A 12,773-nucleotide genomic window follows, 5' to 3' on the forward strand; every position below is an offset into this window, starting at 1 on the left:
TGGAGTGCAGGACTCCCGGGTTCGATTCCCGGCCAGGGCACACAGGAGAAGCTCCCATCTGCTTCTCCACCCCTCCCCCTCTCCTTCCTCTCTCTCTCTCTCTCTTCCCCTCCCGCAGCCGAGGCTCCATTGGAGCAAAAGTTGGCCTGGGCACTGGGGATGGCCCCATGGCCTCTGCCTCAGGTGCTAGAGTGGCTCTAGTCGCAACAGAGCCACGCCCCGGATGGGCAGAGCATCGCCCCCTGGTGGGCATGCCGGGTGGATCCCAGTCGGGCGCATGCGGGAGTCTGTCTGATTGTCTCCCTGTTTCCAGCTTCAGAAAAATACAAAAAAAAAAAAATGGTTAACTATAAAATAATAAAATAAAAACAGTCAATTGTATTATCTTAACCTTCCTGTAAGTTTCACTCCATTAAGCAGCTAATGCACAGACCTAAAAGCTCAGTGGTAGAGCGTCGGCCTGGCGTGCAGAAGTCCCGGGTTCGATTCCCGGCCAGGGTACACAGGAGAAGCGCTACAGGGAATCATGAGTATACCTGGGTTAGCTACACTGCCTTCTCTAAAACTACAATTACACAGCACATATACAAGTTAGTGGATGGTTATTAAATTACTCCAAGTTATATAAAACATTCCTCTTGCCATGATCCACTTTTATTTTCTACCACCATTTATTTTATTCCTTTTTAAAAATGTTAGTCTTCAAAGGGACTTAAAATATACTGCTCACAAAAGTTAGGGGATATTTCAAAATGAATATGAAGTAATAAAATATCCCCCATTTTTTTTTTTTTTTTTTGTATTTTTCTGAAGATGGAAACGGGGAGAGACAGTCAGACAGACTCCCGCATGCGCCCGACCGGGATCCACCTGGCACGCCCACCAGGGGTGACGCTCTGCCCACCAGGGGGCAATGCTCTGCCCCTCCGGGGCGTCGCTCTGTTGTGACCAGAGCCACTCTAGCGCCTGGGGCAGAGGCTGAGGAGCCATCCCCAGCGCCCGGGGCCGTCTTTGTTCCAGTGGAGCCTCGGCTGCAGGAGGGGAAGAGAGAGACAGAGAGGAAGGAGAGGGGGAGGGGTGGAGAAGCAAATGGGCGCTTCTCCTGTGTGCCCTGGCCGGGAATCGAACCCGGGACTTCTGCACGCCAGGCCGACGCTCTACCACTGAGCCAACTGGGCATAGCGTTCCCCCAATTTCTGTGAGCAGTATAGTTATATTTCTGATTTGCCTCAAAATGTTAGGGAGTGGAGGTGGCTTCTGATAAAAGACTGGCCATGAGTCAAGAAAAACTAGATGAGTGATAAATGTTCATTACATTAACCTCTTTTTGTATGTTTAAAATTTTCCATAATAAAAACCTTAAATTCATGAAATAAATTTTTTTTTTAAAATATATGGCATTTACAGATCTTACCATAAAATATGTTTCTGAGAATTCAAATGAATGTAGTACATTTTATGTACTTACTTAAGGAGATTTTTTCCAATTCATTACTATATAGATCTGACATACATAATTTATATAAGATTTATTAATACTAATATCAAAAAGCAGGCCAAAATTTTTTTTCTAAGTTTCTTTTTCTGACCTCTATCTGTCCATTACATAATTATCATAATTACATACTAATAATGCCTTAGTACCACGGAAATCCTAACACTTAAAAGAAACCCTCTATAAAGTGACAATATGAAATAGAGAAAAGCAACTGATGTGTTAGAAGGTGAATTAGTTAAGTCTTATATTACCCATGATGGGTGATACAGTTGGACATGACATTAAATCTCTTCTTGCTCCAATATGCCACAGACTAAACCTATTGTAAAATTCAAGAACCTGTTCCTGTTATAAGGCACCATTGGGGTGACAGGGTCACCTCACTGTGACAAATATAGGGGGTTTATTTAGAACGTTCAGATCATGTGCTTAGCTTACAACTTACTTGTAATACTGTTTCTGTAAAGCACTCATTTCCATTCTTAAAATCTGCTCAACCTTAGCAGGAAGTGATTTTTCTACATCTTTCTTAACTCTGCGTAACAGAAACGGCTCAAGTTCCTTGTGGAGGCTTGCATAACCATATTCTCTGCCTTTGCCATGTTCTTCTTCAAAATCTTCCCAGGAAGAAAACCTTACAAATTTAAAAAAAATGAAGAATCACTAAAAAAGTCATTTTGCATTTGAAATTTTTCAGAGTATTCACATGATAGTGAAAAATAGATTTTTAGGGAAAAAAACAGCTAAAATTAGTTACTTTTAATAACTATCCCTCCCAACAAGTCCTTTATATATCTATATAAAGATAAAACATAAGGAATTGTTTTATAAAAGTTGTGATTCTCGAGTTCAATAAAGATAAAGTACTAGCAACTATGGGTATAATTACCACTAAAATATTTCTCAAAGGATATAATCTTAAAGTTCTGAAACTACAGAGAGAGAGAGAGAGCATGTATGTGACCTTGAACACATATTTATACACATCCAATCTAATTTTCCTCATTTATAAAATGCTATTACAAGTAAGCTTATCAGTTTTTGAGTTTTTTCCAAGCACAGTTTTTAAACATAGGTAAAATAAAGTTTTATAATAAATGGGCTCAAACTTATTTTTATTTTCAAAATTAAAATAGTATAAAATATCCCCTTTTTCTTTTTTTCTTTCTTTATAATCTTTTTAGGGTAATAAAATCTCTTACTAACCTTATTACCAACACTAATTATTTCCTGCAAAACTTAGCATAAAAACATTAAAATTGAATATCAGGATTTATCTTACTTTTCTGGCATAATGAAATGAAGTAAAGACCAGAGCTCTTTGAGGGAGTTTTGTAGAGGAGTTCCAGTGATAAGGAGACGGTGATTGGACTTAAAGTCTATTAAAGTTTTATACAGAAGAGAGTCATCATTCTTTAATCGATGTGCTTCATCTACACCTATAAATGCCCAATTTAGACCTCCAAGGAATGCCTTAAAATGAACAGAACACAGTTAATATTTTAAGAGGAAAACGGAATTCAAACTTATACTTCCCTTTTGAGCTGAATTCAAATTATTACAATGAGGCAAATTAAAATAAAAAAAACCCCTATCTCAATTTTCAAATAAAAATGATATCATTTCAAGATTAATGGCATCCTCAAAGCAAGTAATTCAACATGCAAAGTGAAGTTCTTTTCATGACCAATTTAGTCATTAGAAAACAGAGCATAATATTAAGCAAAAATTTTTATTAGCTTACAGACTGATAATAAAAAATATATATAAAAATTTTATAAGAGATTTTTAACCTAAATCCAGTAAAAGCTTCTATTAATGTTAATTTGGAGAAAATATAATATTCATTTGGAACAGTGTCTCACATCAAGTGTATATATAATTATGGTTTCTATGCACTGTAGATTTCTTGTATATCAACATGGGTTTCTGACTTAAAACAAAGACAGGCACGGTTCCGCTACTTAATAGCTATATGGACCTTACGTAAACCTTTTTAAGACTTGATTTTTCTTTTCAATAGAGATAATTTATAACATCTTCTAAAGTAAATAAGAATTACTTGAGACATTCACTAAAACGAAGTAACAGCTATAAAGCATTTAGTACAGTGCTATCCCCCAGTCCTGTTAGCTATCTATTTTCAAATAAATTTCCTATAAATCAACAGACACTACACAAAACTAATATCACGTAAGTCAGGAGCTGGCAAACTTTAATGTAAAGTGCCAGATGGTAAATATTTTAGGCTTTGTAGATAAATGCATCATCTCTGTTGCATTTTCTTTAGTTTGTTTTTACAACCCTTTAAAATGTAAACATCATTCTTAGTTCATGGGTCATAAAAAATTTTGACCCACAGGCTAGTTTGCTGATCCTGGATTTAAGTTATGTTCTCATCCTATCCAAAACACATTGCAAAGGGAAACCTGATATCTATCAAACAGAAACATAGGTAATACACACCTTATCCTTCAGTAAAATCTCGTAAGTTGTTAAGAGTATATTAAATTTTAACCGTTTGGTCTGGGGATGCATCCATTCATGAGTTCTTATCTATTAGGAAATTTTAAAGATAATTTTAAGACACACATTTAAAAAAGTATACTTTTATCTGAATATCTAAAATAAAATCCATTCAAAACACACAAATTATGTATATACTGTATATTTATGTAACAAAAGTTTATTCTTTATACACTCCAACAAGCTATGTTGACCATATAAGCAAAATGTAAATACCACATTATATCAAAATCTTCTATAAAATAAAGCAGACATGTTGAACTGTACCTGTCACTAAAGTTAACACAACACTAGTGATTAACTCATTTAATAACACTGACAAATTAATTAGAATTCTGAGGTTTGTTTCACAATTACTGGGTGGAAAGTACCACATAGTGGTACAGATGAACAACTAGCAATGAGTTAAAACTGTGAAGTTGGCACATGAAGGTTTATTATACTCTTGTCTGCTTTCATGTATTTTTGAAACTTACCATAAGAAAGAAAAAATAATCTATAAAGTAACACTAAACCAAAAATTGGTTTTTAAATTACAGCCAATTAAACATGTACTGAACACTTACTTTTTGGCAAGTCCTAGGCAAGGAATTAAGACAAAAAGACAAATAAAATACTTGTCTTCCAAGAAAAGTATGCCTTGACTTCTAAATTTGTAGAGAAACCACTTACCATGTTTCTACTGTTAATGTCACCTAAATAAACCACAGCATTCATCTGAGAAGCCCACGTCTGAATTTCCCTTTGCCAGGAAGTGAGAGTGGAGAGTGGTACTACTAATAAAAACGGTCCATATAATTGGTGTTCATGAAACAAATAATTCAGGAATGAGATCGTCTGTATTGTTTTTCCAAGGCCCATTTCATCAGCAAGTATGCAACTATTTCCTCTACAAAGTTAAAAACAAAAATCATGTATGCGATAAAATAAAGATTCAAATTTACAAAGAAACCTTTTTACATAACCCATGTACAAGTTTATACAGTTAAATAAAATTAATATGACTATTTTTTTTTATAATATACCACTTTTATTAGTTATAAATAATAAATTTAGCCCTGGCCAGTTGCTCAGTTGATAAGAGTGTCGGCCCAGCGTATGGATGTCCTGGGTTCAATTCCCAGTCAGGTCACAAGAGAAGTTACCATCTGCTTCTCTTCCCTTCCCACAGTCAGTGGCTTGACTGGTTCGAGCATCAGCCAGGATGCTGAGGATAGCTCTGTTGGTCTAAATGCATCAGCCTCAAACGCTAAAAATAGCTGAGTTGATTCGAGCATCAGCCCAGACAGGGTTGGATTCCAACTGAGGGGCACGTAGAAGTCTATTTCCCCTCCTCTCACTTAAAAAATAAAAATATGCCTGACCAGGCAGTGGCGCAGTGGATAGAGTGTCGGACTGGGATGCAGAGGACCCAGGTTCAAGACCCTGAGGTCACCAGCTTGAGAGTGGGCTCATCTGGTTTGAGCAAAGCTCACCAGCTTGGACCCAAGGTCACTGGCTCGAGCAAGGGGTTACTCGGTCTCCTGAAGGCCCATGGTCAAGGCACATATGAGAAAGCAATCAATGAACTAAGGTGTCACAACAAAAAACTGATGATTGATGCTTCTCATCTCTCTCCATTCCTGTCTGTCTGTCCCTATCTATTCCTCTCTGACTCTCTCTCTATAAAAAAAATAAATAAATAAAAATGTAAAGGCCTTTGTAACAGTTTAAGAGAATTATAAGGAGTTTACCATTTGCCTGACCAGGCGGTGGCGCAGTGGATAGAGCATCACACTGGGATGCAGAGGACCCAGGTTCAAGACCCCCGAGGTCGCCAGCTTGAGCGCGGGCTCATCTGGTTTGAGCAAAAATTCCACCAGCTTGAGCCCAAGGTCGCTGGCTCCAGCAAGGGGTTACTCGGTCTGCTGAAGGCCCGGGGTCAAGGCACATATGAGAAAGCAATCAATGAACAACTAAAGTGTTGCAACGCGCAATGATAAACTAATGATTGATGCTTCTCATCTCTCCGTTCCTGTCTGTCTGTCCCTGTCTAACCCTCTCTCTGACTCACTCTCTGTCTCTGTAAAAAATAAATATTAAAAAAAAAAAAAGGAGTTTACCATTTTAGGCCAGAAAAATATGAACAGTATTTTTCAATTAGTCAGTTATATAGCCAAGAAATCAATCTATCTGCAAGGGGCAGAGTCCAAATACATTAAGTAAAAAGTAAGTAGGAAGAACATACAGCAGGAAAAACTATAGTTATGGTAAAAAAAAATTTTAAATTGCACCCTAGAGTCACCTTATATTGCCAATAATGGAGCAGAGGACATAAGAGAGAGGACAAAAATGGAGGCTAAATGGGTAACAGAAATAACTGGAAGAGAAATAGTCCAGGACTAGTGTGGGACAGCAACGTATATATATTTAAGTTCAATAAAAACTTATTTAATTACTGCGGCAATCAAAACAGGTTAAACTCAAAACTGCATTGGTTTTTATTATATAGTAAGTACAGCATTATTTACGCACAAGACAATTCAAAGACCTGCATATAAATACTAAACAGTCTTATCATTTTTGGTGGAAATCTTTCCAAATCCAGTAATTGTAAATTCTTACAATTAAAATTAATAAATGACTCAAAATATACTTACTTGCACCAAGAATGAGCAAGCCAATTTAAACCATTCAACTGATAATCCCTTAATTCTAAACCCTCATGTCCTCCAATATAGGATGGTTGCTTCTTTAAGGCTACAAATCTTGGCCTTTGTTTCAATACCTTTAGCAGAAATAAATGTTAATGTGAGAAATTATTAAATGTAAGAAATTATACTTAAAAATTAAAAATTGCAGCTTTTACCATAGATTTCAAAATATTATCTCAAATCATCACGTTCAGAAAGTCCATGACTCAAAATACATCTGACAATTCAGTCAAAGAAGACTGTTTTTTATTACTATAACAAGAATATACAGTGAAATATTTGCCTTCCTTTTGAAGAAAAAAAGTAGAAATAATTAAGTTCCTGCTGAAAATTTGGGTCTTGTGTATTTCTCAAGGAAAAGCTATGTTATTCATTCAGTTTTACCATTGTTCTAGCCCTGTCCTAGAAATAAACCACTTCTGACTTCTAAATTACCATTATGAATTTAATTCAGTCTTATAATAAGAAAACAAATGCTAGTGGTATTTAGACCGAAAACTATCACTAATAACTTGAAGTATAAAGGTCTTATATTAGGCATGGTAGGCCTGGATACCTTCATAGAAGTGTGTGCCTCTTTTCCTTTCCTAGCTTCAAAGAAAATACTTGCTACCTTTTAAACCAATCATATGTATCTCATTTCCAAGTGATTTTTTCTATTCAGTCTTTCAACTTACTTAACACAACTATCACCACCAAATTATCATCTTTCTGACACAGACTTATTTACCAGGGCTAAAAGATGACCACACCTAAGATCACATAGCAATTACAGAAATATCACTTCCCACAAGGTCTACCAACCAAGCAGTTTTCTTTCTTTGCCTATCTGAAATCAGGATCCAATTCTCTATCCTGGGATTGTAATATTTATGATGCATAAATACATTTTCCTTTTTTTTCCTCTTATTGAGAGGTGAGAGGCAGGGAGGCAGAGAGACTGCCGCATGCGTCCTGACCACCCGACAAGCCCCTACCTACAGGGTGATGCTCTGCCCATCTGGGGCTTCTGCTTCGTTGCTCAGCTACTGAGCTATTTCAGTGCCTGAGGCAAGGCCATGGAGCCATCCTCAGAGCCTGGGACCAAATTGCTTGAAGGGAGAAAGGGAAGGAGAGAGAAGGGGGAGGGGTAAAGAAGCAAATGGTCACTTCTCCTGTGTGCCCTGACAAGGAATTGAGCCCAGGACTTCCACATGCCAGGCCAATGCTCTACCACTGAGCCAACTGGCCAGGGCCTAAATACATTTTCAATAATAAAAATGTCAAACAATACTCACTTTGCAATCTTTAAAAGGAGTGGTTTTTGATTGATTCCTGCTAACATACTCATCTATACATGCTTGAAACTTTTTGGAAATGAGAGCGCCATCCTCCCAGCTGCACTCTGAGTATGGAAGGCCCTGCCACTTGCAATAATAATCAGGATAACCAGCCGCCGACTTTTGATTGGAATGAGCTGTGAAATAAACCAGACATGTATTTTACATTATGCCTTATCCAATAAATAATTTTTGGTAAAAACTACGTAAGTAAATATTAGTCATTTGCTTTACTATTAGAGTAAGCTTCTTTAGGGCTACAAATGTGTGAGCAGTAAATTTAATATTTTTTCAGATGTCTAATTAGAATTGTTTATTACTAACCAATTATTCGTTCCACTATTTGATACTGTTTATGCAGATCATCTGTAAGTTCTTGTTGGCAATTATAATATTCCACATCTTCTGGAGAAGCATTTTTCAACCTGAAAAATTATTAAACAGGAACAGACTTCAGAATCTCACCTAAATAACCTGTACCCCACAAAAAATATTAGCACAAAATCTCCCATTTTGCCACTTATCTCATGTGCCAGTTTAAATAATAAAGAAACTGAAACAGAAATAAAACATCATTAATTTAAAAGATTTTATTTATTCATTTTTGGAGAGATAGGAAAGAGAGAAAGAGAGAGAGAGAGAGAGAGAGAGAGAGAGAGAAGTGGAAGAGGAGCAGGAACATCAACTCCCATATGTGCCTTGACAGGGCAAGTCCAGGGTTTCAAAGCAGTGACCTCAGCATTCCAGGTTGATGCTTTATCCACTGCGCCACCACACGTCAGGCATTAATTTTTAATTTTAAAAACTCATAATATATGAAACACATTCTATGTAACTGTTGTCAAGAATTTAGGCATGAATATTCTTAAGAACTTTTACCTTTAAATGAAATACAAATAAGTCCATAAGTAAGCTATTTTAGGTTATCATTTGATTCTTGAGAATGTACTCCTAATTAATAAAAACCTTAGTAATCATCTTTGATCTATAAAAATATTAACTACAATATAAAACATATTTACCATCTTTTTGTTTCCTGATCTTTTTTTTTATAATTATCCAATTTTTTCATTCCTCTAACATTCTGCTGCTTAAGGGTTTCTTCTGTTTCCCAAGTATTATGAATATGGGACCATCCCTTCCATTTAATTAGATACTGGATTTCTCCTGGTTCCTTGTTTTTGTCATATCCTACATTTGGGTCACCATCTGCTTCAACTGCATAGATGGTTGTAGTAGCACCAGTAGCTGGAAAAAAGGGGGGGGATACATTCCCTGTTAATCTGTTACAGGAATGCTTCCATTCAACTCAAAAATTGATTAATATGAACGGAAAAATATATGCTCTCTTAAATAAGTAAAGTATCAGGACACAGGAATTTATGTGACGTGACATTACACATATATAATAAAAATTCAAAATTTTAAAACAGAAGAATTATCTAATTCAATCACTCAGTTTTAAAATTAAAAAAAACAAGGTCAAAAGACTATGACATGCCTTAGAGCAACAGCAATTTACAGTAACTGTTGCTTGGGAGACTGATGATTAGAAATTAAAATAATTTCAAATCATTTTTTAAAACTACATGTCTAAAATCACGGTCAAAGAAATATCTGCACCCAATGTTCACTCACTGTAGTGTATTATTCATAACACCTCAGAAACAACCTAAGTGTCCAAAACGGATGGATAAAGAAGTTTAATATATATGAATATTATTCAGCCCTAAAAAAGGAAGGAAATCTCACCATTATGACAGTATGAACTTTGAGGGTATTATGCTGAGTGAAATAGGTTAGACAGAGAAACACCAATATTGTATGATCTCATACGTGAAATCTTAAAAAAAATAGGTAGGAATAGAGATTAAATTTGTAGTTACCGGAGGTGGGAGAAATATGATGAAAGTGGTCAAAGGTTCAAAATTCCACTTATAAGATAAATAAGAGCAAGGGATGCAATGTACATGACGACTAAACATTGCTATATGGCGTATCTAAAAGTTACTAACAGTAGATTTTAAAGTTCTTATGATGAGAAACAATTTTTTTTTATTGTATATACGAGATAATATTACCTAAATTTATTGTGGTAATCATTTTGCAATACATGTAAGTTACTGTGCCATCCACCTTAAACTTGTAACAATGCTATATGTCAATTATATATATCTCAATAATACAAAAAGGGAGAAAATGCATGTCAAGATAAAAATAAACATTTCTGAGATAAAACAAAAAACACATTTCAAAAAACGAAACCATATGTGAAATTGAAAGTACCTAATTATTTGCAATATATGAACTGAGGTTAAATGGAATTTGTTGGGAAGAAAACATTCAAGTGAAGCAAAGTATATTTTATAGCAAATAAGTAAAATAGAAGAAAATCTATCCTCTCGAGAAATCTTCAAGAAGTACTTTAAATGTTTTTTTTCATACCTCCTTTTCTCCCAATCCGACAATCCATAAACCGTTCTATTGTTTCAAATTCCTCTTCCTCGGGTTGAGGAACATCTTCTCCACAGACTTCAAGTAGGTCATCAGAATCTGTTTTCATTTCTTCATCTTCCTTATAGCTCACATTGACAGTTGCTTGGCGGCGAGAACTTCTTTTATCATTATCATAATCTTCATCCTCTTCTTCCTCAGATGAATCAATCTGTCTCTTTTTTTGTCCAAGAATCTTCTTCCCGTTTTTTGACTTAGATCTAGAAAAGACCAAGGGGAAAGAGGTGTTTTACAGAAACACTGGCATAAAATCAGAAGTGAGAAACTATTTATAAAAAGAATACCTTCTATAACCAGTAATTTTCAGCATCCAACAGAGAACATACTACACTTACCTATTTTGAGGTTTTCTGCTTTTAACTTTGTTTTTTGGCTCATAATCAGATTCTGTTTCATCACAACTGCTTTTATCTCTCTCTTCATCAGATTCTGAATCTGAACCAGACTGAGATGGAGATCCTGACCCAGACATTTGCCAATCTTCACTGTACATAAAATACATAAAATATACTTATTTATACTTACACCATATAGCCAATTTTATTTTATCTCTGATAAATACAAAATAAAATTTAAAATTGCAGTCTAGTTAGTATTAAAAATAATTTTTTTATCTTAAAATCTTTTGTTTTTACAGAAGCAGTAACAAGAGGCAAAATACATGAAGAAAAAGTCTTTTAATTTTTATAGTATGAATTATTAGTTTATATCAAGGAGGTCTATCATCCCATATTATGCTTGTTTTAAAAAAATATTCTTTGCTTGCACCAATGTTGAATTTAGAAATTACTAACTCAGGTGAACAGTTACGTATCTGATGAGACACAATAGTTGTAAATGCACTTAGTAAACTAGAAGACAGACCTGAAAAAAAAAAATAGCCAGAATGTATAGCATAGCAATAAAGGGATAAAAACATAATACAGTAAAATTTATGTAAGATAGGATGGATGATCCAATAGGTATCTACAACAGATATAATCCAAGACAAATGCAGTATTTATATCTATGTAGTAGTACCAGATTTACAGAAAAAGTCCAGAGATATAATGACTGAATTCTCAAAAGATAAACGTCTCTACACTTAATATGTATAAGATCAAGTCCATAAACTGGAATAAGTAACAAAATCAACACCAGACACACCTAAGTGAAAATGTAAAATCTCAAAGAAAATTTAAAAATAAGAGACAACAGAAAATGTTTTTTGAAAAAACAAGAAAGATAAATACTCTGACCATCTATGTATCTGAATTGAGAATCTTAGTATTCTTTAACACTTTTTTGGGTCAAGTTCTTTAGGAAATTATACTGAGTTTTTAAATGAGTTCTATGGAGGAAGTAAATCTCATGTGCAGATGAATAGTAAGAATATTAACATAAATCAACAGAATCAATCAAAATCTATCATCAGCTGATAAAATTTATACACAATTTAAGATTTTCTCACATAAATAAGCAGATCTCTGAAGTTTAAAATACACAGGGAAAAGATTTATAGGTGATAAATAAGTGGCACAAAAACCTCAAGTCATCACAGAAAGATAAATTTCAAGAATTAATGGTTTAAATTAACCTAATAAAATGTCATGAACCAAGAATTTACAAAAGCCCACTTTCAGCAACAATTTCCAATTAAAGGAAGAAACACCAAATCATTAGGATTTTCCTGATATGAGAGTAAGTATTCAGTTGAGCAAAACGACATACTCTTTATGCTTTTTCCTTTTGACATCACTTGATGTGTCATCAGAATCTTCACTGCTAGAGGAATCCTATGGAGAAAAAATGAAATTAGTTATTAGTGATTACAATTTTACCATGATAGCCCTGCCCTGTTGGCTCAGTGGTAGAGCGTCGGCCTGGCATGCAGGGGGTCCCGGGTTTGATTCCCGGCCAGGGCACACAGGAGAAGCGCCCATCTGCTTCTCCACGCCTCCCCCTCTCCTTCCTCTCTGTCTCTCTCTTCCCCTCCCGCAGCCAAGGCTCCATTGGAGCAAAGATGGCCCGGGCGCTGAGGATGGCTCTATGGCCTCTGCCTCAGGCGCTAGAATGGCTCTGGTTGCAACAGAGCAACGCCCCAGATGGGCATAGCATCGCTCCCTGGTGGGCATGCCAGGTGGATCCCGGTTGGGCGCATGCGGGAGTCTGTCTGACTGCCTCCTCGTTTCCAACTTCAGAAAAATACAAAAATTAAAATAAAAACAAAAACAATTTTACCAT

The 12,773-nt window shown here is 35.5% G+C and overlaps 1 protein-coding gene across 2 annotated transcripts in view; it reads right to left on the reverse strand.

Moving 5' to 3' along the window:
- CHD1 (chromodomain helicase DNA binding protein 1) overlaps positions 1 to 12,773 on the reverse strand; it is a 90,383-nt gene that overhangs the window by 44,333 nt on the left and 33,277 nt on the right. For both annotated transcript variants that reach the window (XM_066381900.1, XM_066381901.1), the window contains exons 5-15: positions 12,261 to 12,325; positions 10,886 to 11,035; positions 10,482 to 10,750; positions 9,059 to 9,284; positions 8,361 to 8,461; positions 7,995 to 8,173; positions 6,664 to 6,791; positions 4,697 to 4,913; positions 3,965 to 4,054; positions 2,781 to 2,971; positions 1,944 to 2,132 (exon numbers count right to left, since the gene is read on the reverse strand). In XM_066381900.1, coding sequence (XP_066237997.1) covers positions 1,944 to 2,132; positions 2,781 to 2,971; positions 3,965 to 4,054; positions 4,697 to 4,913; positions 6,664 to 6,791; positions 7,995 to 8,173; positions 8,361 to 8,461; positions 9,059 to 9,284; positions 10,482 to 10,750; positions 10,886 to 11,035; positions 12,261 to 12,325 — 1,805 coding nt within the window. The remainder of the gene's footprint in view (positions 1 to 1,943; positions 2,133 to 2,780; positions 2,972 to 3,964; positions 4,055 to 4,696; positions 4,914 to 6,663; positions 6,792 to 7,994; positions 8,174 to 8,360; positions 8,462 to 9,058; positions 9,285 to 10,481; positions 10,751 to 10,885; positions 11,036 to 12,260; positions 12,326 to 12,773) is intronic.

The sequence above is a fragment of the Saccopteryx leptura genome, chromosome 4, assembly GCF_036850995.1.
Source record: "Saccopteryx leptura isolate mSacLep1 chromosome 4, mSacLep1_pri_phased_curated, whole genome shotgun sequence".
NCBI lineage: Eukaryota > Metazoa > Chordata > Mammalia > Chiroptera > Emballonuridae > Saccopteryx > Saccopteryx leptura.